Source organism: Pan troglodytes, chromosome 3 (genome assembly GCF_028858775.2).
Source record: "Pan troglodytes isolate AG18354 chromosome 3, NHGRI_mPanTro3-v2.0_pri, whole genome shotgun sequence".
Taxonomy (NCBI): Eukaryota; Metazoa; Chordata; class Mammalia; order Primates; family Hominidae; genus Pan; species Pan troglodytes.
Genome location: NC_072401.2, coordinates 2,173,219 through 2,199,330, shown reverse-complemented (window position 1 = coordinate 2,199,330; position 26,112 = coordinate 2,173,219). Strand labels below are relative to the sequence as shown.

The window sequence follows — 26,112 nt, the reverse complement described above, 5'->3', positions numbered from 1 at the left end:
AAGTGCTGGGATTACAGGCGTGGCCACCGTGCCTGGCCACATCTTTTAGTTTCTAAACATGGGAAGGCGTCTCATGAAGAGTTTGGTCACTTGACGAGATCTTATTCATGATTACGTGAAAGTGGCTTTTTTCTTTTTCTTCCATGGTGGTTTGTTTCCCTTTTTTTGTAAATATTACTTCCTAATAACGATTTTTTTTTCTTTCTTTCTTTCTTTTTTTCTTTTTTTGAGACGAAGTCTAGCTCTGTCGCCCAGGCTGGAGTGCAGTGGCGTGATCTCGACTCACTGCAACTTCCGCCTCCTGGGTTCAAATGATTCTTCTGCCTCAGCCTCCTGAGTAGCTGGGACTACAGGCATGTGCCACCATGCCTGGCTAATTTTTTGTATTTTTAGTAGAGACAGGGTTTCACCATGTTGACCAGGCTGGTCTCGAACTCCTGACCTCATGATCCACCCGCCTCGGCCTCCCAAAGTGCTGGGATTACAAACATGAGCCACTGTGCCCGGCCCCTAATACGATTTTTTAAAAACTGTTTTCATAGCTCTGTTGGGAATGATAACTGATTTTTCAATTGGCAAAAATAATTGGCCATTTCTAGATTTATGACAGCCCTCATGCCATGTGGGTTCTCCACTGGATGTGAGGTGCTTATCACCAGCTCAGCCTGTTCCTTCCCTCCCCTCCCCTCGCCTTCCCCATTCTTCCTCATGGTGTTTACTCGTGGGAAAAAAACAACTTGGAATTTAAAAAGACACTTAAGGCTGGGCACTGGTGGCTCAGGCCTGTAATCCCAGCACTTTGGGAGGTCAAGGCAGGAGGATCACTTGAGCTCAGGAGTTTGAGACCGGCCTGGGCAACATGGTGAAACACCATTTCTGCAAAAAATACAAAAATTAGCCAGGCATGATGTTGTGTGCCTGCACTCCCAGCTACTCCAGAGACTGAGGCAGGAGGATTGCTTGGGAGTGGGAGGCTGGGAGTTGGAGGCTGCAGTGAGCTGAGATCATGCCACTTTACTCCAGTCTGGGTGACAGAGCAAGACCCTATCTCAAAAAACAAAGACACTTAATTTCCTTGATTAATTAGTTCACTTAATTTTTCTTTAACAAATGTGAAGGAAATTGAGATTCAGAGTAGATTCTATGTCTTTTGCTTGCAAGGCAGTGTACAAAAATAAGAAATTTGTATGATAGAAATACAATTTTATAACTCTCTGGTTTGAATTAATGGGTTTAATTACCTTTACAAGTTAATTTATTACCTTTTTTTGTTGTTGTTTGAGATAGGGTCTCGCTCTGTCACTCAGGCTGAAGTGCAGTGATGTGATCTTGGCTCACTGCAGCCTCCACCTCCTGGGCTCAAGCCATCCTCCTGTCTCAGACTCCTGGGTAGCTGGCACTACAGGTGTGCACCACCACGCCTGGCTAATTTTTTGTTTGAATCTTGGTAGAGATAAAGTCTTGCTATGTTGCCTGGTCTGGTTTCGAACTCCTGTCCTCAAGTGATCCTCCTGCCTTGGCCTCCCAAAGTTCTGGGATTACAGGCATGAGTCACTGTGCCCAACCAGATTCTTTTTTTTTTTTTTGAGACAGAGTCTCGCTCTGTTGCCCAGGCTGGAGTGCGTTGGCATGGTCTTGGCTCACTGCAGCCTCTGCCTCCTGGGTTCAAGCGATTCTCCTGCCTCAGCCTCCCAAGTAACTGGATTACAGGTGCCTGCCATCATGCCCAGCTAATTTTTGTATTTTTAGTAGAGGCGGGGTTTCACCACATTGGCCAGGCTGGTCTCGAACTCCTAACCTCAGGTGATCCGCCCGCCTTGGCCTTGCAAAGTACTGGGATTACAGGTGTGAGCCACTACACCTGACCCCCTTTTTCTTTTAAGACAAACTTTTTACAACCAAAATAATTTTATTAGGACTTGCAGGAGATCAAGAAGGAACTTTCAAAGACTGGTGAAGAAAAATACGTGGAAGAATCTAAAGCCAGCAAGAGATTGACAAAAAGGGTGCAGCAGATGATCGGGCAGATCGATGGCTTGATCTCGCAGCTGGAGATGGACCAGCAGGCTGGCAAGCTGGCCCCGGCCAACGGCATGCCCACGGGGTGAGTGGGGTGGTGGGCGCGGGAGAGGGATCGGAGACTCACATAGGGAGGCTGGTCCCTTTGCTGGATCCGAGCTGGGCCCTTCTGGCTCCAAAGGGCACATTGTAGCCTCTGCCTGGCTGCCTCTCCACCTTTGACCAGCAGTCCCAGCCAGGAACCCTCTGGCATGTCAGTCTCTGCCTCTCCGAGAGCAGTTCGTCCCTTCCTGGCCCCTCTTCCTCTTCCCACAGCCCCCTCTCCTCCCGCTCCAACCTCCGCCTCTCTTGGCTTCTGTTTTCTCTAATTACCAGGCTCTCTCTTGCCTCTCCCTCTTCCTGACCCCACCCACGCTCAGTAATGACACCAGCTCGGGCAGTCGGCCTTCTCTGTGCCCGACATGTCCCAGATTCCTGCGCAGCAGTGGCTGAGGGAGCTGCCGTTTTGTGAGTCCCTTCTGGGCGAATGAAACAGCTGTTGGGTGACCGCTGGTGCCCTGCAGGTTCCAAATCTCCACCCCCACACCCACAGTGTTGTAGGTGGGCTGCACGTGGCACCCTGCTCATGCTCTCGTCCCTGCTCTTGGAGGCCCTCATCTGCCCAGGGCACTACAGCCCCCATGATCGTGAACGTATTGCCAAGTGGCCACAGGCCTGAGGACAACAGCCCAGCAGCCATGGCCCCAGAGGGGCGGCCACTGAGGGGCAGACATGCCCGTGGAAACCCTGGACCTGGTGGTGTTTCTGTGTTTGTGTCCACGCTGGCCCTGGGAGCTCTTGGCAGTGTATGCAGGATGGGATCATGCCTTGGGGGTCCGTGCTGGAGGTTGCCTGGCTCACGCGGAGCCGCCTGTGTCAGTGCTGACCACTTGCAGCCACAGGTGTGGGCAGTGAGGCCCCGTGTAGCAGGACGCCTGCCCGTGGCTACATGCAGGCTGTGCTTCCACAGGGAGAACGTCATCAGTGTCGCTGAGCTCATCAACGCCATGAAGCAAGTCAAGCACATTCCCGAAAGCAAGCTCACCAGCCTGGCCGCAGCACTGGATGAAAACAAGGATGGCAAGGTCAACATCGACGACCTCGTCAAGGTGGGCCTCGCTGGGGACCACGCAGGCCATCCGCCACCTGGTCTGGAGTGGGGTGGGGCAGGGGGACTGTTCATTGCATGTCCGGCATCCTCCTGGGCAGCTACCCCCTCCTGTCAGGGGTTTGGGTCTGTCACTGCGACTGCTCCTTTAAGCCGCTGCTCTCATTTGAAACATCAGAAGTGAGAAATTATTGAAGTTACAACTCAAGTGTTGAGACAGAAAACGCACCTAGTGGCTACGCATGTCCCTGGACCCCGCCCCCAGCTGGTGGCACTGGGGAGCCGGTGGGGGGAGTGGCAAACACCTCTCAGGGGCCCCCGAGGCTGAGGGGCGACTGCACAGGGAGCCTGGGGGCACTTCACACCTGCCGGGGGCCCCCGAAGCTGAGAGGCAACTACACAGGGGAGCCGCGGGGCAGCTTGGGCACCGCCCCGAGGCTGAGAGGTGACTGCTGGGCTGAGCTCCCAAGTGCAGCCACTCAGGTTCCAGGGTAGCCCCGGAGACCCTGGCCCAGGATCCAGTCTCTGGAGGGAAGGCAGGGCTCTAGCCTGAGTGCGCACACCAATTTTCCCAATCACTGACATCTCTGAGGGGAAGCTGCCTCGTGGCTCCCGGTGCATGCATCAGGTTAGTGATTTTCCAGACGTCTAACAGAAGTGTTGGCTGGTTTCTTGCAGTTCAGTTTGGAAGCAGGGATCATGTATCTACTGCACAGCTGCCCTTCCCTTCCCTGCTAGTCTGGGTGGCAGAGTGGGGACAAGGTCCCTGCATGTCACCCCACTCTGCCCTGGGAAGCCATGGCCCAGGTTCCTGGCCAGAGCAGGAACTTGACCCTGGCAGCCCCATTGTGCTGTCTGCCACCTGTCAAGGCAGCCCCCTGGCTCCTTTGTCCTCCCACTCTGAGCCCCTTCCCCAGGGTCTGTGGCACCCCTTGGGGGAATTGGTGCTCTGAGGACCCTGGGGCCCGCAGGCAGTGATTGCGTGCATGCTGCTGCCACCCCAGCTGGGGCGGCTGACGGCGCTGGCCCCGCCTCCGCCTCACTGTGCTGTAGGGCGCAGCCACCTGAGCCTCTCCCTTTCCCACGTGTGTAGGTGATTGAGCTGGTGGACAAAGAAGATGTTCACATCTCCACCAGCCAGGTGGCTGAGATTGTAGCAACACTGGAAAAAGAGGAGAAGGTGGAGGAGAAGGAGAAGGCCAAAGAGAAGGCAGAGAAGGAGGTCGCAGAGGTGAAGAGCTAGAACCACTGGCCTGGGCACCTGTCCTCCTGCTGTGCCGCCACCCTGGCAAGGGCCGTGAGGGCGATTGCTTTGTGGTGATTCTCAGTGGCTCATCTAATATTTTGGCTGGAATAAGTCAGAGACTTCCATAATCAAGTAAATTTTAATTTTCATCATTCCACGGAGATTCAGTCTGTCTGGAATCCCGGAACCCCTCCACAGAATCGTGTCTGGATCCACACTGTGGTGTGGCTGCCACGGCCTCCTGGCTCCAGAGGCAGCTGGGCCGGGCCAAGGCAGGAAGGCGCCCCCATGTGTGTGGCCTCACGTCTCAGCATCTGACTGTGCTGCCCTGTCCCCAGGGAAGAGAATGAGGACCATGTGGACTCCGCCCACACAGAGCTGGCTGCTGTGCCCACCCTCGGGCGTCAGGAGACACAGCCTGGCCTCCTCAGGGCTGAAGATGCCTCCATTCGCCTGTGGACCTTGATTTCTAGATTTCAGTGTCAATAGACCTGTCTTCCTGCACACTTTCAGTTGGATGTGGGTCACTGTGGAGACAGAGGTGTCTGCCATCTCTGTGGCCTCTGGAGAGTGACGTCTCCCTGCTGGGAGTGCTGGTTCTCACGTGCGGTTTCCCTTGTGTATCGGAGCTCTTTCTCGGCTTTCTATTTCCCCCAGTTCTTTAAGCAGTCAATTGGCACAGAGTTTCCCACGCTGGTCTGCCTGCCCCAAGAGCCGCGCGACTCCGACGCAGCCCTGGCCATGGGGCTCCCTTGGGTGGTGCTTGGGCTGCGTGCCACGGGGGCTTCAGTGGATTCACTGTGTCAGGGATGAGCCTGGCTTGGGGGTTGGTGGGGCTCTGAAGCGCATTTGGGGTTCTTTGTAGCTTCTAATGTGAGGTTTGAGTCCAGTGCGCCCACAGCAGCACGCCCTTCTCACCCCTTGCAGTGTTGCAGGCTCAGGCCCCTGGGCTCCTTCAGCAAGCAGGCTAGTCAATGAGGCATGAGGATCCGGCACAGGGCATCCCCTGGGGCTTCAAGGGCAATACCCCCGTGCTTAGGGTTTGCCCTGTGCCCTCTGGGTGGGGTGGCCTCCCCGCACTCGGCACTCGGCAGCATGGCCAGGCTGGCCAGGGCGTGGGCAGGTGGTGTCCTGTGGCACCTCCACCCTCCTGCCCAGCCGGCTGTGTCACACTCATCTTTTTAAGGTCAGGTTGGTTCCTGGCAAAAATGTACCTCCAGGGGCCTCCAAGCATAGGATTTGGAAGACAGGAACGGCACAGGCGTCCAGGAAAGCAGCTGCACTCAGACAATGCCTTCTCCATTACTTGAAGCTTCGTTCTGTTCAGCCATTAAAGAAACTTGACAAAATAGGAACAGGAGATATTTCTCGATTGTAAACCTTTGTGCAGGGACAGTTGGCTTCCAGAGGCTTTCAGATTTCAGTTATTTGAGAAGTTTGTTTTAGATCCTTAACTAATATTTATGAATTCTCTCATCCTGTGTAAGTAGCCTGGTGTTCGTTTGTCCAAGTGTACTTACCCTTGAGAACAAGTCTTGCAGTTGCCAGGTGTGTGCAGACGCCTCTCCTGTGAGCCGCATCGCGGGCCCAGTCAGCTGCCCTGGCTCTCGTCCTCGTCCTCACTGCCTTGGCTGAGCACTGTTGACGTGAACAGCCACTGCAACAGGCAGCCCATCCCACTGTCCCCTCTGCCCTGGACTCCGCGTGGCCTCCGAAAGCCAGCTTGCCCTCCGGGTGCTGCAGGGGCTTGGCAGGTGGGGAAGGCTCTGGTGGGTGCCTTTGGTGGCTTCCGTGACATCAGCCGTGCTCTGATGCAGGCTTGCTCCCTCGTCATCCTCCCTCATCGTTCTGTGTGCATTTTTCTCTATGTCCTGACCTTTCTGCTTGCACCTAAAAGTGGTGTCTGGGTGCAAATGTAAGCAGTGGTGGATCCAGAAATATGAGCTTTGTGTAATAAGCTTCTTAAAACAGTCCTTTCTTCCACCTGCCCAGGGCCAGACCCTCGGTCTTGGCCTTTTTCAGGAGCTAGGATATCTGCGCCTGGTGAAAATGAAACGAATTCCTGATTTAGGAATTCAGTATTTCCTCCTCACTCCAGCTAAGCACTCACTTTTTTTTTTTTTTTTTTTTTTGATACAGAGTCTTGCTCTGTCACCCAGGCTGGAGTGCAGTGGTGCGATCTCGGCTCACTGCAAGCTCCACCTCCCGGGTTCAAGCGATTCTTCTGCCTCAGCCTCCTGAGTAATTGGGATTACAGGCATGCGCCACCATGCCCAGCTAATTTTTTTTTTTTTTTTTTTTTTGAGACAGAGTCTTGCTCTGTCACCCAGGCTGGAGTGCAATGGCGTGATCTCGGCTCACTGCCAGCTCCGCTTCCTGGGTTCACGCCATTCTCCTGCCTCAGCCTCCCGAGTAGCCGGGACTACAAGCACCCGCCACCACACCTGGCTAATTTTTTTTGTATTTTTATTAGAGACAGTGTTTTACCGTGTTAGCCAGGATGGTCTCGATCTCCTGACTTCGTGATCCGCTCACCTCGGCCTCCCAAAGTGCTGGGATTACGGGCAAGTTTTTATTAGAGATGGGGTTTCATCATGTTGGTCAGACTGGTCTTCAACTCCTGACCTCAGGTGATCCACCCGCCTCAGCCTCCCAAAATGCTGGGATTACAGGCATGAGCCACCGCGCCCGGCCTCAACTCTCAGTTCTAACGCAGGGATTCAGGAATTGGGCTTTCAGACTCCTTCTGCAGTGTCACAGTCCAGACTTTTTTAAAATGAAGGACACCCCGCAGTGGCTCGCAGTGGGTCCCAGGGCTAGCAGGAGCGTGCTGGGGAGCCGGCTCTGTCTTTGTTCGCAGTGGGTCCCGGTGCTGGCAGGAGTGTGCTGGCGAGCCGACTCTGTCTTTGTAAATCCTTCAGGGGTCCTAGGGCTGACTCCACCGGACAGCCCGTCCTGGGCCGTGTTAAGCACCTTTTGTAGAAATCGTATTTTTATTAAAACATCAAATCTGTGTTCCTGTAACAGTGCAGAGTAATAATATTTCTGAACCATTGGGCACACAGGAGCGAGTGGAAGCCGGCAGAGCCGTCCACGTGGCTGCAGGGGCTGGGCCTTGGGGCGCATGTGGCTGTGAGGCCAGTTCCAGAAGGAGCCTCACCATCCCTGGGGGTTTGAGTGCTGGGCCGCCCTCCATGGGTTCAGCCCTTGGCTTCACGCTTCCTGCTCTGCAGGATGGGCCTGCAGGGTCAGGAGACCCACGTCCCCAGGTCCTGTGACAGCGTGAGCTGCTCATGGAACAGTGTGGGACGTTCTCCAGGCCAGTGGCCCTGCCACCTGGTCATGCTCTCTCTGCTCTGGGGACCTCAGTGACTTCTTGGGAGTCCTGGGGTTAGGGGCTGGGACCCTCGCCGAGGTGTCACCCAGGAGGGCCAGCTCTTCTGAAAGACTCCTCAGGCCGCTGAGGGGAAAGAGCACCGAGTACTGCCCTAGGGAGTCCTGGATGAGGCAGGGCCTTCAGCCTGCAGTCCAGCCCACAGGCAGGGCCCAGACGCCCTGAGGGATGTGTGATGGCCTGGGGCCATGGAGGGCAGCCACCAGCCCTGACCTCTGGGTGCCTACCTGCCTCAGCGTGGCCTGGCTGCAGGAGTGCGTGGATGGTTCCAGCGCCAGGATAGCAGTGTGGTGTCTTGGCTCCCGACCCTTCTCAGTGGACAGAAGCTATCCCTTAGGTGCTCTGCCCACACTGGGACCAGGCCCTGTGGGCACCTCACGGGCTTCTCTGCGGCCCTGGCTGCTGGTTTGTTCACACTGAGGGTCCTCCCTCGGGGCCTCCCTTGACCCCTAGGCCCTAATTAATCAGAGGAAATGATGGACCCACAGCTGGGGTGGGAGGTGCTCACTCATGGGGACAGCAGCCCAAAGAGCTGTGAACAAACCAGGTGCCCTTGGTGACCCCAGGAGCCACCAGTTGTGTCCTGGAAGCTGGGCCTCCCATGAGACATGTCCCCCTCAGAAAGCCATCAGCAGACAGCAAGGGCGGGGACCCTGCCAGCCTAGAGCACACCCAACCACTAGAGGGCACCCTGATGGTGGAGGTTCAGTTGTGCTGACAGCTGGGGTCTCTCATGGGCTCACCTTATGGGACAGGGGCAGGCAGCCAGGGAGCCCCTGGTGGGGCAGCTTCAGGGACTGTGCCCTGCCATCTGGGGTCGCTAAGGAAGCACTCTGAGGAGGAGGGGGCTGGCCCACCAGCACCTTCATGGGCCACTGTTCTCCCGGTGGCCCAGCCCTTTGGTCCCCAGCACCCATTCAGGATCCCACTGTGCCCACCAGAGGTCCACCAGAGCCCTGATGGGAGAGGGGCCTTAGGTTGTAGCAGGGACACTGCCCAGCCAGCGCTAGGGGGCGCTCCCGGCCTGCGCTTCGAGCCCCATGCTCTGCCTGCCTTGGTGTGGATGCTGGAACTGCCTGCCTGTTGGCCTGGTCCCCCCACTGCCCTGCGGGCCTCAGCCTTCAGGCCCATGTGGGCCTCCCCATCCTGCCACTGTCACCAGGCGTCCCATGGCCAGGCCTGCCTCTGGGGCCCAGCATGGGGTTTCTGGGCAAGTAGGGGCATTAGGGATGCAGAGTCCCTTGTGAGGCCACTTCCACCAGGCCTGCGCCCACACGTACTTCCCTGAATGGGGTTGAGTTAAACCTTTGCCTGCCCAGGAAACGGGCCAGGAATGCCCCCTGACCTGAAAGGTGAGTTTGTAGCCAGAGTATTTTAGAAGCTAGAGTTCATGCAGCTCATGGTTGGGAAACCCTGCTCTTGAGCCAGCAGAGGGGAGGAGAGCAGAGGGAGGACGGCAGAGAGGACAGCAGAGGTGGGGAGAGCAGAGGGGATGGGGGGAGGAGAGCAGAGGGGATGGGGGGAGGAGAGCAGAGGGGATGGGGGGAGGAGAGCAGAGGGGATGGGGGGAGGAGAGCAGAGGGGATAGGGGGAGGAGAGCAGAGGGGATGGGGGGAGGAGAGCAGAGGGAGGATGACAGAGGTGGGGACAGCAGAGATGGGAAAAGCAGAGGGGAGGACAAGAGAGGGAGGATAGCAGAAGGGAGGACAGCAGAGGGTGGTGGGGAGTCAGGAGAGACAGCACGCCTCCTCCAGGAAGCCTTCCCAGACTTGCTCTCACCATGTTGTCCTCCCACCCTGCTAGCGCTATGAACTTGGGCAAGGGCCTGGTTCTATCTCTGGGTTCTCAGCACCCCCATCAGCACCTCATCTGCCCAAAGGTGCTTTATCACTGTAGGGGACCCTGATGGAGCCCAAGGCAGTGGGGGCACTGGTTGCCCAGCCTGGGAGGGCAGAGAGCTGATCTGGAGGAGAGTGACTGCCTGTGTAGCCCCCAGGACCCCATGAGGGCTTTGCTTACTTTTGGCTCCATAGAGGGAAGCCCAGAAAGCTCCCCAGCTGACTGGGAAGGCGGATGCCAGGAGTGGGGTGATGAGGGAAGGTCTGCCTCAGAGCTAGTGAGACAGGACCCTCCCCACCACCACCACCACCTCAGGAACCCACGAGCTGGGAGCAGCCAGGGCAGTGCACCCCCAGGCACCCTGCTCCCTTCCGCCAGGCCCCTCCCATAAACACTCCTTGCTCTTGGGGCTCCCAGCACACCAGTGACTTTCGGTGCTGCTGCCAGCATCCATCCCGCGCAACTGGGACCACCTGGCAAAGTGACCCCTCCCTCCCCTATCCCAGAGGAACTGGAGACAGAAAGCACAGGGCCAGGTTAGCAACCAGGTGTCTTTATTTTTCGGAAAGTTCGTCGCTGGGTTAACAAAATCGCACCTGCCGGTTTGGGTGACACCTCTGGCCACCATGCACTGGGCCCCAAGAAGAGACCACCCTGAGCCATGGCCCTGCAGGCAAGCAAGGGACAGCTGCCCAGACTCAGGGCCCAGTAACAGTACAGAACGAACCAACTGAATTCACGGCTTCCCTCCAAGCTTTGAAAGGTAGCAGACCAGGCTATAAAACTCTAGAAGCATTGCGTAAGAAGTGTTAAGTCTACAGCAAATACATCTTGTAAAAACTCAATAAATTATATATATAGATATATATAAACTTGTAACATCTAATAACATCGGAACCTGCACACAGGGCCGGCCCCTCCCTGGAAACCGTCTCCCTGCCTGGGACACACAGCAATTAGAAGAATTTGTATGAAAATACCAGCTTGCTTTGAAGTCCAAAAAATAAATCTCCTAAAGGAAAATCCTATAGAAATCTAATTCTCCTGAAAAAGGACAAAGGAAATAAAATATCTTCACTGGAATCACCTCCAACAACTATTAACAACCTTTTAGGCTTGGAGGGGATACTCCAGCTCCGGGGCAGGCTGGATGTACATTCTTGGCCGTCCCTCTATCGGCGGGATAAACCTTCTCGGTTGTCAATAAGTTAAAAATTAAAACCCTCCGCCATGTGGCTGGCTAAATGCTGGAAGTGTTGGGGTGTGGGAACAAGAGTGCCGGGGGCCCATAAATAGCTTTACAAATATACAGGTCCAGTTTTAAAACAAAACTGCGGTGCCAGAAAAGGCCCTGGTCCTCTGCTTGCATGGGTGAGACCCCCTGGGGCCTCCCGCCCCCGCCCCTGCCCTCCCAGGGCCATGCCTGCCTCCTGTGCCCCCAGGGTCGCAGGCCTCCGTTGTACCAGCCTTTTCCTCTTCCATATATTTTATATATATGTATGTATATATACCATATACACAGCATCTATTTATAGAAATGTACACTAGTTTCCGGAATAAACCTTTTGCATAAAAGGTAAAGGCTCCCATCTTCAGGTACCCGTAATTTCAGTCTCTGAGGGGCAGGGTGGGAACTGGGAAAGCCTGGAGGTGGGGAGGCGGTGCCACTAACACCCCAGGCACAAGGTGCTGGACATGTGGGGCTTCCCTGCAGGCTCAGCTTTGGGTGTGGGAGGGGCCGAGGCCCACCCTGTGATGTCCCGCGGTGCAAAGGCAGAGGCCTGAGCCATGTCGGGCCCAGCTCCCTGCCCCACGGGGGTCCCACCGGGTGGGCCCACTTACATTCTGCACTGGGTCCCCCCAGAACAAAGGCCCCTCAGTGCTGCAGCACTAGTCAGGAGACCGTTGCACAGCAGCGGGGACACCCAGGGTACCTCTGCACCTGGAGGCAAGATGCGCACGCACACAGGCACACGCGGATGTGCACACACGCACACACACACACACGCACACACACACACACAGACCAAAGCTCTGTGTAGCTGTCTCTCCACCTGCACTGAGTCTCATGCCGGGGAGTGGCTGTGCACCAGCAGCAGGGTGGGCTGCTAGGGACCCCCTCACATTGTTGGGGACCAGTGGCCCTTCACGTCCGCGAGCCCCCACTGCTGGGTGGGGCCGGGGGCAGCAGGTCGTGGGCAAACACGGAGTCGTCCCCTGAGGAGCTGGAGCTGGGGGTGTCCTGGCCACCCGGGGAGTACTGCTCGAAAGGCGCCGACAGGTCCAGGTACTCCTGCTGGCGGGAGGCGGGGTGAGCGCTGTGCCACCGAGCCCCTCTTCGCACAGCCACCTCTGTGCCCAGGCTGTGCCCCAGAAGGCCCGCCCCACACCTCAGCACTCTGGGGGGCAGGATGGCCGGGGACGGCGGGGGGAGGGGCATAGGCGGGTGGCACCAGGCCAGAGCCAGCACTCACGTCGGTGGACGTCACGGTAAGGACACGGTCCAGGTCCTCCACCAGCTGCTTGAAGGTGGGCCTCTGGGAGGGCGCGGCATGCCAGCACTCCCGCATGATCATGTACCTGCGGGCAGGGCGTTCAGGAGTGAGCCCCGCCGCTTCCCGCCTGATTCGGGAACAGCCTGAAGGGCTGCCAGTCCCTCCCCCGCCCAGCCCCGGAGGGACCCCCACCCCTGAGGACCCAGTGGAGGGCCAGGGATGCCGCTCACAGGTCGTGTGTGCAGTTGGCGGGCTTGTCCATGCGGTGGCCCTCCTTCAGCAGCTTGAAGAGCTCCTCCACAGGGATGCCGGGGTACGGGGAGCCCCCCAGCGTGAAGATCTCCCAGAGCAGGACCCCAAAGGACCAGCTGCAGGGGAAGGTGAGGTCAGGCTGTCCTGAGACTCCCAGGACAGACACCTGGGCAGGCACCAAGGGAATATGCCAGGGCTGCGCTGCTGTCCCCAGGGAGGGGTAGAAACCACACCCAAGAGCTCCAGGGCACAGGCCTGGGGGCTGCAGCTGGGGTCCTGGCTCTGCCCAGTTCCCGCCTCCACCCCTGAAGCCTGAGGTCTGGAGGACACGTACACGTCACTCTGGTGAGTGTAGACTCGGTCAAACAAGGCCTCAGGCGCCATCCACTTCACGGGCAGCCGGCCCTGGGAGGGTGTGGGAAGGCGGTGTTGGCGCCAGGCGTCCTCCTGGCATGACCCCCACCCCCTCACCCCAGGGCCGGGCTCACGTTGGTCGTCTTCTTGTAGTAGTCGAGGTTGTGCACGTCCCGGGCCAGCCCGAAGTCTGCGATCTTCATCACGTTGTCCTCGGTCACCAGCACATTGCGGGCAGCCAGGTCCCTGTGGATGCACTGGGGAAGGGGTGGGAGGCAGGGCTGAAGCCGTGGTCTCCACCTCTCCCCGCTGCTCCCGGCATCTCAGGGCAGGGCCCAGCCTATTCCACCCACACCTGCCGCCCTGCTCACCTTCTGGGAGGCCAAGTACTCCATGCCCCGGGCCACCTGGTAGGCACAGGACACCAGGTCCTTGAAGGTGAGCTGCTCCTCGGGCGGCTTGCAGGTGTCGAAGGAGTAGTCCAGGCCCGGGGGCCGCCGCGCCCGCAGGAACTCCCGCAGGTTACCCTTGGCCGCGTACTCCACCAGCACGTACAGGGGCCCTGGGGACACGGGCTCCTCAGAGGGGCTGCCAGGCCCAGGAGGGCCGCCCACCCGGCACCACCGCCGCTACCGCACCTACCGCCCTGCGTGCAGGCGCCCAGCAGGTTGATGATGTTTTTGTGTTTCCCGATCATCTTCATCATCTCCATCTCAGACACCAGGTCCGACAGGTCCTTGTCAGTGGCATCGTCTGTGCAAGGAGCGAGGGGCCTGTGTCAGGCGGCGGCGGCGCCCCCAGCCCTGCTCTGCACCCCTGGCCGCCCCCTCCTCACCTTTCAGCATCTTCACGGCTACGGTGACAGGCTTGGCGGCCCGGTCCTTGTCAATGCCGATGGCCTCCGCCATGACCACCTGGCCGAAGCAGCCCTCCCCAAGGGGCTTGCCCAGGGTCAGCCTGGCAGTGGAGGCAGAGGGGCCATGAGTGTGCAAACTCGCCCACTCTCAGCCCACCACGGTCCCCACCCCAGCCTGGCCCAGCCCTTGAGGCCCAGAGCCACCACCTCCAGGAAGCCCTCCATGCTCCCCCTACAGCCTGCTCATAAGGACGAAGAGTGTCACCCACAGCCTCCCGCCCTTGCTGCCCCTCCGGACAGGGCACCTTGAGAGGGGCAGTCCCTGCCATGCACCCGTCCCAGGAGCATCTCCACAGAACCCCAGCCACACCCAACATCTGCCACATCCCTGACGGCCCCTAAACCCAGCCAGGCCTCTGACTGGTGGCTGTTTCACCCCCACCACCAAGCCCCCTACAGCCAACGCTGGCCCTCAGCACCACTGACCGGGCCCGAGACAGCTCCCATTTGGGGTCGGCAGGCAGCTCGAGCTCGGAGACATTGGCCAGCGTGGGGCCCTCCCCTGAGGACAGCCTTGCGATGCGCACCAGTGGTGTGTTGGAGCTCATGGACGCGTTGGACTCCAGGGACACCTGCTTGGGTCAGCAGGGGCAGGTTGGCGCCGCGTGGGCGACGGGGCGTGGAGGTACAGCCGGGGGTCAGTGCTGGGCCAGAAGTGGGGGCGTTCTGATTTCCACCAGCATTGAATGAAGATTTTTAGAATGTTTCGTGCCCCAAAGTACCCTAGGCTCTACATGGTGAGCAGAGACGAGGAGAGGGGAGCCCGCCCGGCTGCAGAGAGGACTCACACAGCCCAGGACCAGCGTGGGCCGAGGAGGGGGCTCCAGGAGGCCTGGCGGGCAGGCAGCTTAGAACCTGGTATCTACTTTCTGTTACCTGTCGCTTGAGCGGGAAGCGGGAGATCTTGTGCACGGTGGGGGAGCCCAGGCCTTTCTTGGGGGGGCTGCGCAGGCGGCAGAGCGTCACAGCCGCCACCACCAGGATGAACAGGAAGAAGCCCACCCCGTAGCTGAGGATGCCTGCATACACACTGCCCGCCTCGTCAGCCTCCACCAGCTCCTCCTCGGCTGCAAAGACATGGGCGTTGAGGCCTGGCCTGGGCCCCCCCACACGGGGCTCCCATGGATGCCCATGGCCCAGAGCCACAGGCACCACTGGGAGCGGAAGGGGGCTCAGAACCTCAGCACCCGCCTTGTCTGGAGGGTCTCGCAGTCAGTAACGCCAGTGAGTCTAGAGGGCCAGACCCTGGAGAGGAGGAGCCTAGCAGAGCCAGCCAGTCCCACACCGCCACCAGGCGCCCGGGAGACACCAGAGCCACAGGAGGGGCCTTTGGGGACCCAGATGGGAAGTGGGCTCGAGGGGGCTGAGGGGGCCCCTCTGGGACCAGGACCGGGCCAGGCCAACTTTGTCCCCACACTGGGCACAGGGCCAGGAGTGAGGGCTCAAGGAGAGGGACGGCCATAAGTCACAGGATTCCCGTCCGTCCTGGCAGCTTTGGCGTGTCCCGAGCCAGCGTCCCCCAGACAGTGCGGAGCAGCAGCAGCAGCAGAAGCCGGTACCTGGCAGCACCACCAGCCACGCAGAGTGATGAGAAAACCCAATAGAATTGCCCGCCAGGCAGGTGTACTCCCCGGCGTCCTCAAAGGTGACGTTGTGCAAGGAGAGAACCTCTAGCTCCTTGTCGGTGGTGTTAGCGCCCGCCGTCTACAAAGAGAGAGCAGAGCGATAGGCGAGCGCCAGCACCGCCCTGCGGGCACCGCACAGAGTCCACACGGCAGGATCCAGCCGCTGCAAGGAAAACGCCGCCACCACCAACTCCTCAGCCACCGCCAACTTGGTCACCGCCACGCGGCCGAGGGCCCTCCGCCTGGTACACCGGTACTGAGCCCGAAGCCAGGCCCCTCCACCGGCGAGTCCTCTGTCCCAGGTGAGCGGCAGGCGGGCAGGCAGCATGCGGGTTAGCGCAGAGCCGGGCGGGTGCAGGTGGAGGATGGACACAGGGACACACAGGCTGCGGAAGCGAGCAGGCAGCGGGCGGGGGTGGAGAGAGGCGCAAAGGGGTGCTCACAGACGGCACGGAGCCGGCCCGGTGGGCACCGGGCACCTCCTGTGGGGGTCGCAGGCGTGCGGGAAGGGTCGGCGCAGGCCACAGGGCTCGAAGCGGGCGGTCACCGTGGAGGCTGGAGCTGCCAGCCTTGCCGAGGCGGCCCCGAGTGGAGCGCGAGCCAGGGGCGGGAGCGAGCAGGGCTGGGCGTGCGGGGCGTGCAAGGCGCGCGGCCAGGGCCTTGGAGCTGGAGCTCTTGTGCCGGCCGGCATGGGACAGAGTCGTTACCTGCTCGGGGCCCGTGAACGCTCAGCCAAAAGGCCTTCTCGGCCACGCCTATGAAATTGGTGGCTCGACAGAGGTACTCGCCCCCGTCCCGCTCCGACACATTGGCCAGGCGGAGGCGCACGTCCGCCTCCACACTCTCACTGATCCAGGACTGCGGGGACAAGAGACCCGGCTCAGGCACGCCCCTGAGGCAGCCCCGCCGGGCACGAGGCAGGATGTGGGAGACCCCCAAGGTACAGATCGAGGCTGGGCTGCGTCAGCCCCAAAGGCTGCCTGGAGGAGGCGTGGAGGCACTTCACGGTGGCTGTGGTTTCACAGGATGCACGTCTCTGCCTCCACCCCAACAACCCAGCCCAGACCCTCAGACAACCTCTGGTCACTGGCCTGCCCTCCCCCGGGCTCTTGCAGAACCTGTACCCTGGACAGGGCCCGAGGCGGCCTCTCTGGGCGGGGTCTGGACTCCACCCTCGCCCTGCGCCTGCTCCCCGCCCCCACGAGACCGTCTTCTCTCTGAACAGATGTTTCTCTTTGGGCTTTGAGTGTCGCAACCGTCCCAATTCAGTGGCCCCCACCCGGCAGCCATGGGAACAAAGCTAAGGGCTTCAGGAGGCGGGCAGACAGTGAGCTTGGGCCCCACTGCACACAGCTGACGAGAGCCAATCGGCCAGGTCACGGCTCAGCCACCGCCTCTGAGGCCCAGAGGGGGCCTGGAGGGCTTGGCCACACTGCCCTCCTGTCCTGGGGCACCACTGCTGCCCAAGCCACACCCACCCCCAAGAAGCCCGTGGGCAGCTCCATGTCAGGGACTTCAGTGGCTGAGGTTGGCCCTCTGCTGACACGGAAACGGGTCCCTACGCAGCTGCCTAGGCCCTGAGGTGTGGGGTGGCTGAGACTTGGCCCCACAAGCACCTCCACAGCTTCTGCCCCCGAAGCTCCAACCCCTAGACCCAAATCCTCACGCAACCCCCAGCCAAGGGGCACCCTTGGGGCCAGCCCAGGAGCCCCAGCGGCGGCACCCACGTGCACACGGTGGCCCACCTTGAGCACGGTAACGTAGGGTGTGCCGTCCGGGCCCACCTTGCTGCCGTTCACCTCCACGTGCTTGAGCCACTGGATGTGGGGCTGTGCGTCACTGTACACCTTGCAGTGGAACTCCACGTCGCTGCCCAGCACCGCCGTCTGGTTGGCCGGCAGCCCCGCCTGCAGGATGGGCCGGTGCGGGGAGCGCTCTGTGGGGGCAGATGACGCTCAGGGGCCACCCCCTCCCTCACCACCACCGCCACTGCCGCCCCCGCCCCCGCGCCGCCCCAGGGCCCTCACCCAGCACGTCCAGCGTGTACGTCTGCCGGATGCTGCCAAACTTGTTCTCCACGACGCAGGTGTAGTTGCCGCGGTCCGAGGGCACCACGCTTTCCATGACCAGGCTCCACTGCTGATGCCGCAGCTGCACCGGGACGCGGGCGGGCGAGTGAGCGGAGGCAGCGACCACCGCGCCTGCCAGGCCCAGAGCCACCCCGCCGCGCCCACCTTGATGCCTCCGATGCGGTGCTCGCCGCGGAACTCCCTGCCGTTCTTCAGCCAGGAGATGGAGGGAGTGGGGTTGCCGGCGGCTGGGCAGCGGAAGCGGACGGTGTTGGCGGCCGGCACGGCCAGCAGCTTCTTGTCCATCCGCTCGGGCCGTGTCCAGTAAGGGGCCCCTGCAGGCCGAGGTGCGTGTGAAGGCCATGACCCGAGTGGGAGCAGAGGCCCCTCTGAACAACCCCCTTCCCAGAGCTGCCCCTGCCCATCCCCACCCTCAGTTTCCTGTCCTGTGTAGGAAGAGGGCGGGATGAGGTTCCCAGGAGCCTCCACATCTTGTCCCCTCCCCGGGGCTTTCTCAGAGCTGGGCCGTGTGTCTCCTCCCCTCCCCTCCAGGGTGCTCTGCCGGGACCTGTGAAGTCACAGGGCACAGGGCATTGTCCAGGGGAGCCCACCTGCCCAGAGAGGCGTGCCAGGGCCAGGCCCACCAACGGGGAGACTGAAGACCCAGGGGGCAGGCCCATCTAGTGGACAAGCCAGGACCTGGGAGCAGTTTACCAGGAGAGGAGCCCAGTCGCCCGCAGAGCCAGGAGCCTTGGAGGCAGCTGGGCAGCATGGGCCCACGGGAATCAAGACCCTACACCACCCTCTGCAGAGCTCCAAGTCTGGCGGGCACCCAGAGACGGTGGCACCCTGGAGGCCCTGCCTCCTCCCATCTCGATGTCCAGGGCTCCCACCACCCCTCTCACAGCCCAACTGGTTTTTCTCCTTCCTCAGGGCTGGTGCTGCCTTCCTGCCGGGACTCCAGGCAAGGATGGGCTGGCATTCCCCAGGAGGGAAGCAGCCCTCCCCTCAGTGAGCTCACTGCCAGCCCCCTCCAGGCACACGCCCATCAGGGGCACTGAGGCCCAGCAAGCAGCAGTGTGGACACAGGCTGGAAAGAGGCACCCCACGGTGCTGAGCTCCCTCCAAGGCCTCCTGGAGACCCCCAGGGTGAGTTCCCCCAGCTGTTTCTCTCATGGACTCAGCCTCCCTTCCTCATCTGCTTACCCCACTGGCCCAGGGACCCAGCCCACACACCATCAGTCCGCAAGTCGTAACTGCCCCCCATGTCTGTGCCACGATGACCCTCACCTGCACGCACTCCCCTCAGAGCTCCCTCCAAAACCAGAAGCCCCACCTCCCCGCCCTACAACTTGGCAAAGTCCACCTGCCACCATTCCAGGCCGGGACGCCAGGCATCGTCCCCGACTGCTCTCTCACAGCCGCAGCCCACCCACCAGCCACCCTCCTGCCAGCCACCCTGCCCGGCGCCCTCACCCCGGGTCCATCCACCCCACGGCAGCCACCTGAGTGCCCTGCCCTGCTGTGCTCATGTCTGCGGGGTCCACCTCACCTATAGCCAACACCAGAGCCCCACAGGCCAGCCCTGGCCTCCTCCTGCTCCTGGAACCCCCAGGGCCCTGTGCCTCAGTCTCCCCATCAGCAACATGGTGTCCCCTTGCACCCCAGCCCTGCCACCAGGGTGGGGCATCTAGAGCCATGTCAGTGGCCCAGCCCCTCCTGCATCCTGAGGGGACCGGACCTTCGGGGTGACCCCAGGGAGGTTGTTCCGGGGCCTTAGTCCCTCAGCTGCCTGTGAAGGGCAGGGCTTGGCGGTGGCAGCGGGCCCCACCCTGGCTGGCCTGAACCCCGGACCCTGCTCCCACCTGTGTCCACACCTGTGTCCTCAGCCTCGTCCTCCCCGTCTTCGTCATCTCCCGAGGATGGAGCGTCTGCAAGGCAGAGATGGCCGCAACCAATGCCCAACCTGCCCCAGGAAGCCCCCAGGTGCCCCTCCCAGATGGGGCAGGGTCCCCCATTTGGGCAGCACTTCCTGGGGGTGCCCTCCTCTCCACCAATGACCAGAGAGACCCCCAGCCGCTCCTGACCCACGCAGGGACTCAGGGAGCTCGGCACTCGGCTCCTTTCTGTAGCTGGCGTGGCCCCAGAGCTCACCTGTCACCCGCACACTGAAGTGGCACAGTACGCGCTGCGTGAGCCGCTGCCGGCAGCTGTAGGCCCCGGAGTCCTCGTGGGAGGCATTCAGCACCTGCAGCCGCTGGGGGCCCACCAGGACACGCTCCGAGGGCACCAGCCCTGCGCCATCCTTGACCCAGACAGTGGGCCCCATGGGACCACCCCCGGGCGGGGGACAGCTCAGCTCCACAGCATCCCCGCTGCCGAAGACCAACTGCTCCTGCTGGCCGGGCTCTGGGCCCGGGACTTCTGTGAGGAAGATGGGCGACCATGAGGCAGGCACCCCCAAACCCGGCACCGTTTACAGACACAGCAGTGGAAGCCTCGGCGGCCCTGAGTGAGGAAGGCTCTGACCCAGATCCAGGGTCCCACCAGACCAGGGGCTGGAAACTGCGTCCCAAAAGGGCCAAAGGTCTCTATCTTCAGCTTTGCCAACCAGTCTGTCCCAAGGACTCCGGTCTGCCTCGGTGTGACAGCCGCCTTCCCCACACAACCTGCAGCCAACCCCACAGCGGTGGCCCCATGATGCTTCACTTATGGACACGGAGAATTCAAATCTCAAAGTGTCACAAAATGTGACTCCTCGTTCTTTTAATTTGTTCAATTGCTTGGAAACATAAAATCCATGCTTGTCTCACAGGCGGCACCACGACGGGCAGGTGCTGCGGGCAAAGGGGACAGGCTGCCCTTTGCTGGCCTCTGACTGAAATGGAGCTCAGAGGGGGTGCCAGGGTTGGCCAGCCAGCCCCCTCGTGGTGCAGATTCACCCCAGGAGGGGTCCGTCCTCAGTAGCCCCCGCACCCCATATGGGCCTGAAAAGCAGTTCAGACGGACAGCCAAGGAACAGAACAGGCGAGAAGGAAGGAGGTGCAGGGTCACGTGGCTGTGTGGACGGATCTGGGGGGCGATGCATGGGTTCACCGGGCAGAGCACAGGCCGGAGCAGCGCGAGCGGGCCGGGGCGGGGGTGGGGGCTCCTTGGGGTGGGCAAGGTTTTGTATCCTGCAGCTCCTGTGGAAGCTCCACACAGCAGTCATGACGGAAAACATACCGAGAAGAGCAAAGTACAAACACGGCGCTGGGTCCGGCCAAGTGGGTCTCACAGGCCGGGGAGTGGGGAGGCCCAGGCGGGCCCTCAAGGGGGCCGGGGGGTGGAGTCCTGCTGCCTGCAGGGGGACTGGGGCCCCCTCACAGAGGACGACCAGGCTGGGGGCAGGAAGCTGTGAGAGCCAGGGCAGGTCAGCAGCCCTGGCCCCTCCCTGGGGGCTGAGAAGCTGGGGTGGGGGCCCACCCACAGGGGCAGATGTGCAGGTGGCCCCTGGGTCCCTCCCCAGTAGCTGCCCAGCTCCCCAGAGCCACCAAAGCCTGTGACCCAAGGACACACCATGGGCAGGGCTGGGGGGACAATCGCCCCTAGGCCTCCCTGCCAGGGCCAGACAATGCATGCAGGCGGGCGTCCCGGGCTTGGGGCCGGGACGGGGGTGGGTGGTCCCCCAGGCAGCCTCCTTCTTCAGACCCAGCTGGGCGGGTTGCGCCATCACTTGTCATTCTGCAGACGCGTGGCCTAGATTCGGGGGCCCAGCTGCCCACTCTGGCCACACCAGTCCCTGGCTGCCTGGCCAGGCCCTCTTCTGCCCAACCCACCTGATCCAGCCGCACACGCCTAGTGCCCAGGGTGACCCTGCCAGCCAGAAGGGCCCACACTCATCCCCTGAAGCATCCGAAGGAGCCCTCGCCCCACAGGGACCCACAGCTCAAGGACTGCCCCTGTGGGGACCCCGCAGTCAGGGGGGCTCCTGGCCTGACCTCCAGCCCTCCGGTCCTGGCCAGTGTCTTGTGGGGACCACCCAGAGCTGGGAGCTGCTCGAGGCCCCCCAGAAGGCCGAGAACAGGCTGGTTATGGCAGCCTCAGCTGCAGGCCCTGGCCCAAGGGCAACAGCCGGTTGGTTCCGGTTTGGTCTGAGTGGCGACAACAGGTCAAGCGATCCACACAAGTATTTGCTTCAGCCTGGTCCAGCACGGGGGGACGGGGGACACAGCAGCCCCAGGCCAGCCACACCAGTGGCCATCTGCCCGTGTGTGGTGGGGAGGGTACAGCCCTGACTGCCCCCCCACTGCCTGCCTGCTAGGTGCCAGCAGGGGCTGGGTGACGAGCACCAGGTGAAGGACAGTGTGACACGGGGCATGAGTGGGCACTATAAGTTCAGGGTCTGACTCCCACTGGGAAGTCAGCAGTTGGGTGGAGCCCCCATACCCCACCCAGCTGCCAGGCATGGGGAGAGCTATAGCCCTCCAGCAGCCCTAGGAAGGGTTCTTTCTTTCTTGATCAACAAAAGGGAGGCCCCACTGACACCACACAGACACTGATGCCCAAACACGTTGGAGACAAAACTCCTGCTGTACCCAAGGCGGGGTAGGAGGCAACGCGTCCCACCTCCCACCATTCTATGGATCCCACAACACGTGCTCCCGCCAGCGCCCCAACCCCACACAGTGCCGATCTCAACTTGGGCTCCACATGCCAACGACAGCCCTGTGCTGTGTCCCAGAGGGGCTGTGCTGGACCTGGGGGGCGTTTCCTAGTCCCAGAGTCTCCACAACTCTGCCACTCACTGGTCCTGTACCTCAGTTTCCCCCACTGTGGCACAAAGTAAAAATCCCACCCCACAGGCCCAGGAGCTCAGGAAGGGCACCAGGCCCTGAAATGGCTGCAGGAGTGAGCGTAGGGGTGAGAGGCGCTCCCGGCCCTGCGTCTCTGGCCCCAAGACTGATGTCCATTAGGCCAGGGTGCTGGGGACGGCCAAACTCTGGCCTGGGGAACCTTTCTCCAGGCTCTGGGTCTCTGCAGTGGAGGCCCAGTGCATGTGAGGGAGCATGGGTGAGAGGATGGGGGAGCCTTGCTCCATCATAAGCCCCTCGGGTTGACCCCAGAGAACAAGGATCAAATCCAGACTCGCTTCCGGAGCTGGCTGCCCCAGGGGTTTATTTGGGTTTTGGGGTGAAATGAGGGCCTGGAGTCAGGAAACAACACATTCTGGTTTCGGATGCACATGAAGTTCTCTGCAGCTGTCTGGGGGTACAGGAGGTATTGCCAGGTAGGAGCTATAAAATAGCCTAAGAGGAGGGGGCCCCCAAAAGTCCAGCCTCCCTGTCTCCCCACCTGGAGTTTCACAATAAAGTCAGGAAAAAAGGGATCCGGAGGCTGGGCAGGCTAAAGAGGGCTTGCCAGGGTTATCTGGCCTAATCCTTCAAACAGCCTGCCATTATCGGTTCTCTTGGACAGGTAAGGAAACTGAGGTTCGAAGAGAGCACCCGAGCCTGAGCTGGCAGCCTGGAGGTCCAGGCCGACCCCTACCCCACCAAAGGTGGCTCCACTCCCGGCTCATTCACTCCCGAATCACTCAGGTGAGGGCTGCATGCCTCCCTAGATGAGGTGACTTTACACCCCCGTCCTCCAGGAGACCCCAAGCCCCTGGGCTCCCACTCAAGCTCAGCTGTAACAAGGGGTGCCGCAGCCCCAGATCTAGCCCCAAGTGAGACCTGAGGGCTGGGGAGCTGGGGGGTGGGTAACAAGGGGTTCCTAGGCTCACACAAGGACCTGGAGGCCAGGCTCAGCCCAGGTTAATGAACCACCCAGAGGCCCACGCGGCTCAAAGTCCAGCCCTGCAGAGGAGGAGTGGGGGAGGTTGCAGCCAGCACCTTCGGGAAAGGCCCTGCACCCCCAGACCCCTGCTGGGTGGGGTGGGACTGTGGGAGAGCCGACCTTGTCTACCTCCCTGCACCCTGGGGGGTCCCTCCAAGTCCCAACCAGGAATACGGCCCCTGGGGAGATGGGGGCTGTGCTGGCAGGGCCTAGGGTGGCCAGGGCAGTCCAGTGGCCAAAACCTTTCCCACCGCCCTTGACCCCTGCGAGCCAAGGCTCCATAATTTATGTTCCCGGGCAAGCGCCAGCCTAGACCTCAGTACATTTCACGAGATCTTTGTATTTTTACTGCCCGGCCCATCTTGTTAAGGAACCGGATTAAGTTTATTGACCGATCAACTCGCTACCTGTTTCACCAGCTCCACTGCGGGCGGGGGCGCCGCCCCGGGGGAGGGGTGGGCGGGGCGTTCCAGGAGCGACTTGGGGAGGCCCCGCGCGCCCGCAGGGGGTCTAGGAGAGGCTCCGCAGCCTGGCCGCCGCCCTTCCCCGGGGCTGGCTGACATTCCCGGGCCGTAGGGAGTAATATCTTTATCTGAATGAGAATGCAAAAGCCAAGCTCCCCCCGCGGCCGCCCCTCCGGCACCCCTGGAAGCGGGGCCGCCAGAGCAGGCGCTAAAAGCGCGCGCTGACCTCCCGACGGCCCCTGTCACGCCGCTGAATGACACGCACATTCAAGCGCCGGGCCACTTTCATTCATAAAAAAAATGACATTGTTCCGGGAGGCTGCAGCCGCCGACGGAGAAAGGGGCGCGGGGGCGCGGGCGGGGCGGCCGCCATCTGCCTCGGCCCTCCAGGCGCCCTCCCCGGCCCGCCGCGCCCGCAGTCGCTCACACCTCCCCGCGAGCCGCCGCGCCGCCATCAATGCGCGGTCTGTGGCCGCGTCGAGGTACAAAGAAGCGGCTGTTCGGGCCTGGGCCCGGGTGGGGCGCGAGCTCACCGGGCCAAGGCCTCCCTCCGCGCGGCCGCCGGGCTGGGCTGTGCGCGCCCCCCTCGCCCGTCCGGAGCCGGCAGCGGGGGTACGCGGCGGCGGCACCGGAGCTCTCGGCCCGGCCCACGAGGAACCGCGGCGCGTGTGCAGGTCCGGCCGGGCGCCCCTTCCCCTCCCCTCGCCCCATGGGACCTCCCTTCAGACCCTCGACGTCCCGCGGGACCTGGACCGCCAGCCCAGTCTAGGGCCCGCGACGCTGGGACACGCGCCCCTCGCTTGCCTGGAGCTCGGCGCGCACCCACGGGGAAGCGCCCTCGGCCCCCAGGCAGGGGCAGGGTCGGCAGCGGGGACGCTGGAGGCTGCTGCCTCTTCGGGCGGGCAGGGGCCGGGCTTCGCTGACGCGCACACCCACCCTTAGAAGTCCGGCCTCTCGCCTTGGCCGAAGCTGGCCACAAACTGGGGCCCGGGGGAGGGGGACGCCAACAATGGGAACTTTCCGTCTGCGCAGAACCCGAATAACAACAGCGGGAATCGTGGAAATGGGGCCCCCCGCGCCCTCCCGACAGGCCAGGGCTAGGGAGCCGCAGGGGATCGGGGCTGCGGACACCAACCCCCAGCCTGGCTCCCCGTGGTGGCCTCGCACTTGGAGGGTAGCTGCGGCTCCGGGCGCCCCACAAGTCGCCGCGCTAGCTCTGGCCGCGCTCTCCGGCAAGGAGGCAGCGGAATCCGGGCTCTAACCCCGGGGCGTCACTCACACCCGGCGGCCCCTCCGACCCGGGGCCGGTTCCCGTCCCCAACGCCTCTGCCCGCACGGGCCGCCCTCTCCCGTGCCTAGTGGGTCCCTTCTTACCTGCCGCTCGCCCCACGACGCGCTGCTCCGTCCCCAAGGACTCCGAGGAGGCGCCGGCTACGATGGCCACGCAGAGCGCGAGGGCGCAGGCAGGGGCGCCCATGGCGGGGGCGGGGGCCGCGGCGTCCTCAGGCAGCGCGCGCGGGCATGCTGCCCCCCACGGCCCGGCGCGGGCACCGGCGGGAGGAGGGCGCCGCTCGGGAGACTGCAGGAGGAGGAAGGCAGCTCGTTAGAGGGGCGGACAGGGACGAAAGCGGCGGTGGCCGGCTCCTGCGTCCCGACCCCTCCGACCCCCAGCCGCCCCGCCCGCCGCCGCCGCCGCCCAGGGCTCCCGGGCCGCCTGGCGCCGGCCGCCTCCTCCCCGCCGCGGTCCCTCCCTCCTCCCCCTTCCCTCCCTGGCTGCTGCAGAGCCCTCCCAGGGCGGCGGCGGCGGCAAACTTTCCGGAGCGGGAAGCCCGCGCCCCGGCCCGGCCCGCTGCAGGGACCTCTGTGGTTCCGCGACAGCCGCGCCCCGACCCCTCCGCGAGCACCGTTGGACCCCTCCGCGCGCCTGCCCGGCCCCAAGCACCGACCTGGCGAGCGCCGGAGCCCGGCTCGCTACGCGCGGCTCCCGCTCCGGCTCGCTGTCCGCGGGCCCAGCTCCCGCCCCGTCCCTCCGGCCGGCGGCCCGCCGGTGCGTCCGTGCGACCGGCAGAACAGGACCGCGCGGCGCCAGCTGCCCGCGACGCCGCCGCCACCGCGCACTGAGCCTGGGCAGCCCCGCGCGCCGCAGCCAGTGGGGGACGGTCCGCGCCCCGCCCCAGCCCCGCCCCGGCCCCGCCCCGCTCCCGCCCGGTCCCCGCCCGGCTCGCGGGGGCGCAGGGCACGCCCCCTCGGGGCGGAGCGGGGCATCCGAGGGGGCGTGGCCGGGCGGGGGCGCCCGGCGGTCTCGAGGGCGTGGGAGCCGGGGCAGGCGGGCTAGGCCCCCAATCGCACCGCGGGGCGGCCCAGGGCTCGGCGGGCACGGGGCGCACCGAGGGCGAGGGCAGGCCTGTGTTTGCATAGCGCGCAGCTCGGGTCCCCTGGGGCCGTGCTCAGGAGCTCAGAGGGGAGGTCTCGGCG

The 26,112-nt window shown here is 62.4% G+C and overlaps 2 protein-coding genes across 15 annotated transcripts in view; one reads left to right on the top strand and one right to left on the bottom strand.

Annotated features, from left to right (window-relative positions):
- LETM1 (leucine zipper and EF-hand containing transmembrane protein 1) overlaps positions 1-7,436 on the top strand; it is a 43,561-nt gene extending 36,125 nt beyond the window's left edge. For all 4 annotated transcript variants that reach the window (XM_054683708.2, XM_016951140.3, XM_016951138.3 and 1 more), the window contains exons 12-14: positions 1,917-2,104; positions 3,029-3,167; positions 4,260-7,436. In XM_054683708.2, the coding sequence (XP_054539683.1) occupies positions 1,917-2,104; positions 3,029-3,167; positions 4,260-4,409 (477 nt within the window). In that variant the 3' untranslated portion in view covers positions 4,410-7,436. The remainder of the gene's footprint in view (positions 1-1,916; positions 2,105-3,028; positions 3,168-4,259) is intronic.
- Positions 7,437-10,178: 2,742 nt separating this feature from the next.
- FGFR3 (fibroblast growth factor receptor 3) lies at positions 10,179-25,756 on the bottom strand. 11 transcript variants are annotated; one of them, XM_016951130.3, is made up of 18 exons: positions 25,584-25,756; positions 25,012-25,216; positions 19,511-19,780; positions 19,222-19,287; positions 17,522-17,691; positions 17,315-17,438; positions 17,033-17,223; positions 15,995-16,145; positions 14,539-14,729; positions 14,089-14,234; positions 13,582-13,703; positions 13,389-13,499; positions 13,118-13,308; positions 12,881-13,003; positions 12,727-12,797; positions 12,371-12,508; positions 12,120-12,225; positions 10,179-11,938 (listed from the first exon to the last, which is right to left on the bottom strand). In XM_016951130.3, exons 2-18 carry the CDS (start codon positions 25,112-25,114, stop codon positions 11,792-11,794), a joined length of 2,421 nt encoding a protein of 806 aa, XP_016806619.2. In that variant the 5' UTR covers positions 25,115-25,216; positions 25,584-25,756; the 3' UTR covers positions 10,179-11,791. The 11 variants fall into 11 exon arrangements, with proteins under 11 accessions (XP_016806619.2, XP_016806620.2, XP_016806623.2 ...); XM_016951131.3 differs by lacking the exon at positions 15,995-16,145 and adding an exon at positions 15,222-15,366 and having other exon boundaries at positions 14,089-14,237; XM_016951134.3 differs by lacking the exon at positions 15,995-16,145 and adding an exon at positions 15,222-15,366.
- Positions 25,757-26,112: the final 356 nt, after the last annotated feature.

Coding starts and splice junctions, on each gene's coding strand:
- FGFR3 (XM_016951127.3), bottom strand. CDS start 25,114: ATGGGCGCCCCTGCCTGCGCCCTCGCGCTCTGCGTGGCCATCGTAGCC. Junction 19,781..25,011: donor CGTCGTGGGGCGAGCGGCAG/GTAAGAAGGGAC, acceptor TCTTCCTCACAG/AAGTCCCGGGCCCAGAGCCC. Junction 12,798..12,880: donor ACTACAAGAAGACGACCAAC/GTGAGCCCGGCC, acceptor ACACCCTCCCAG/GGCCGGCTGCCCGTGAAGTG.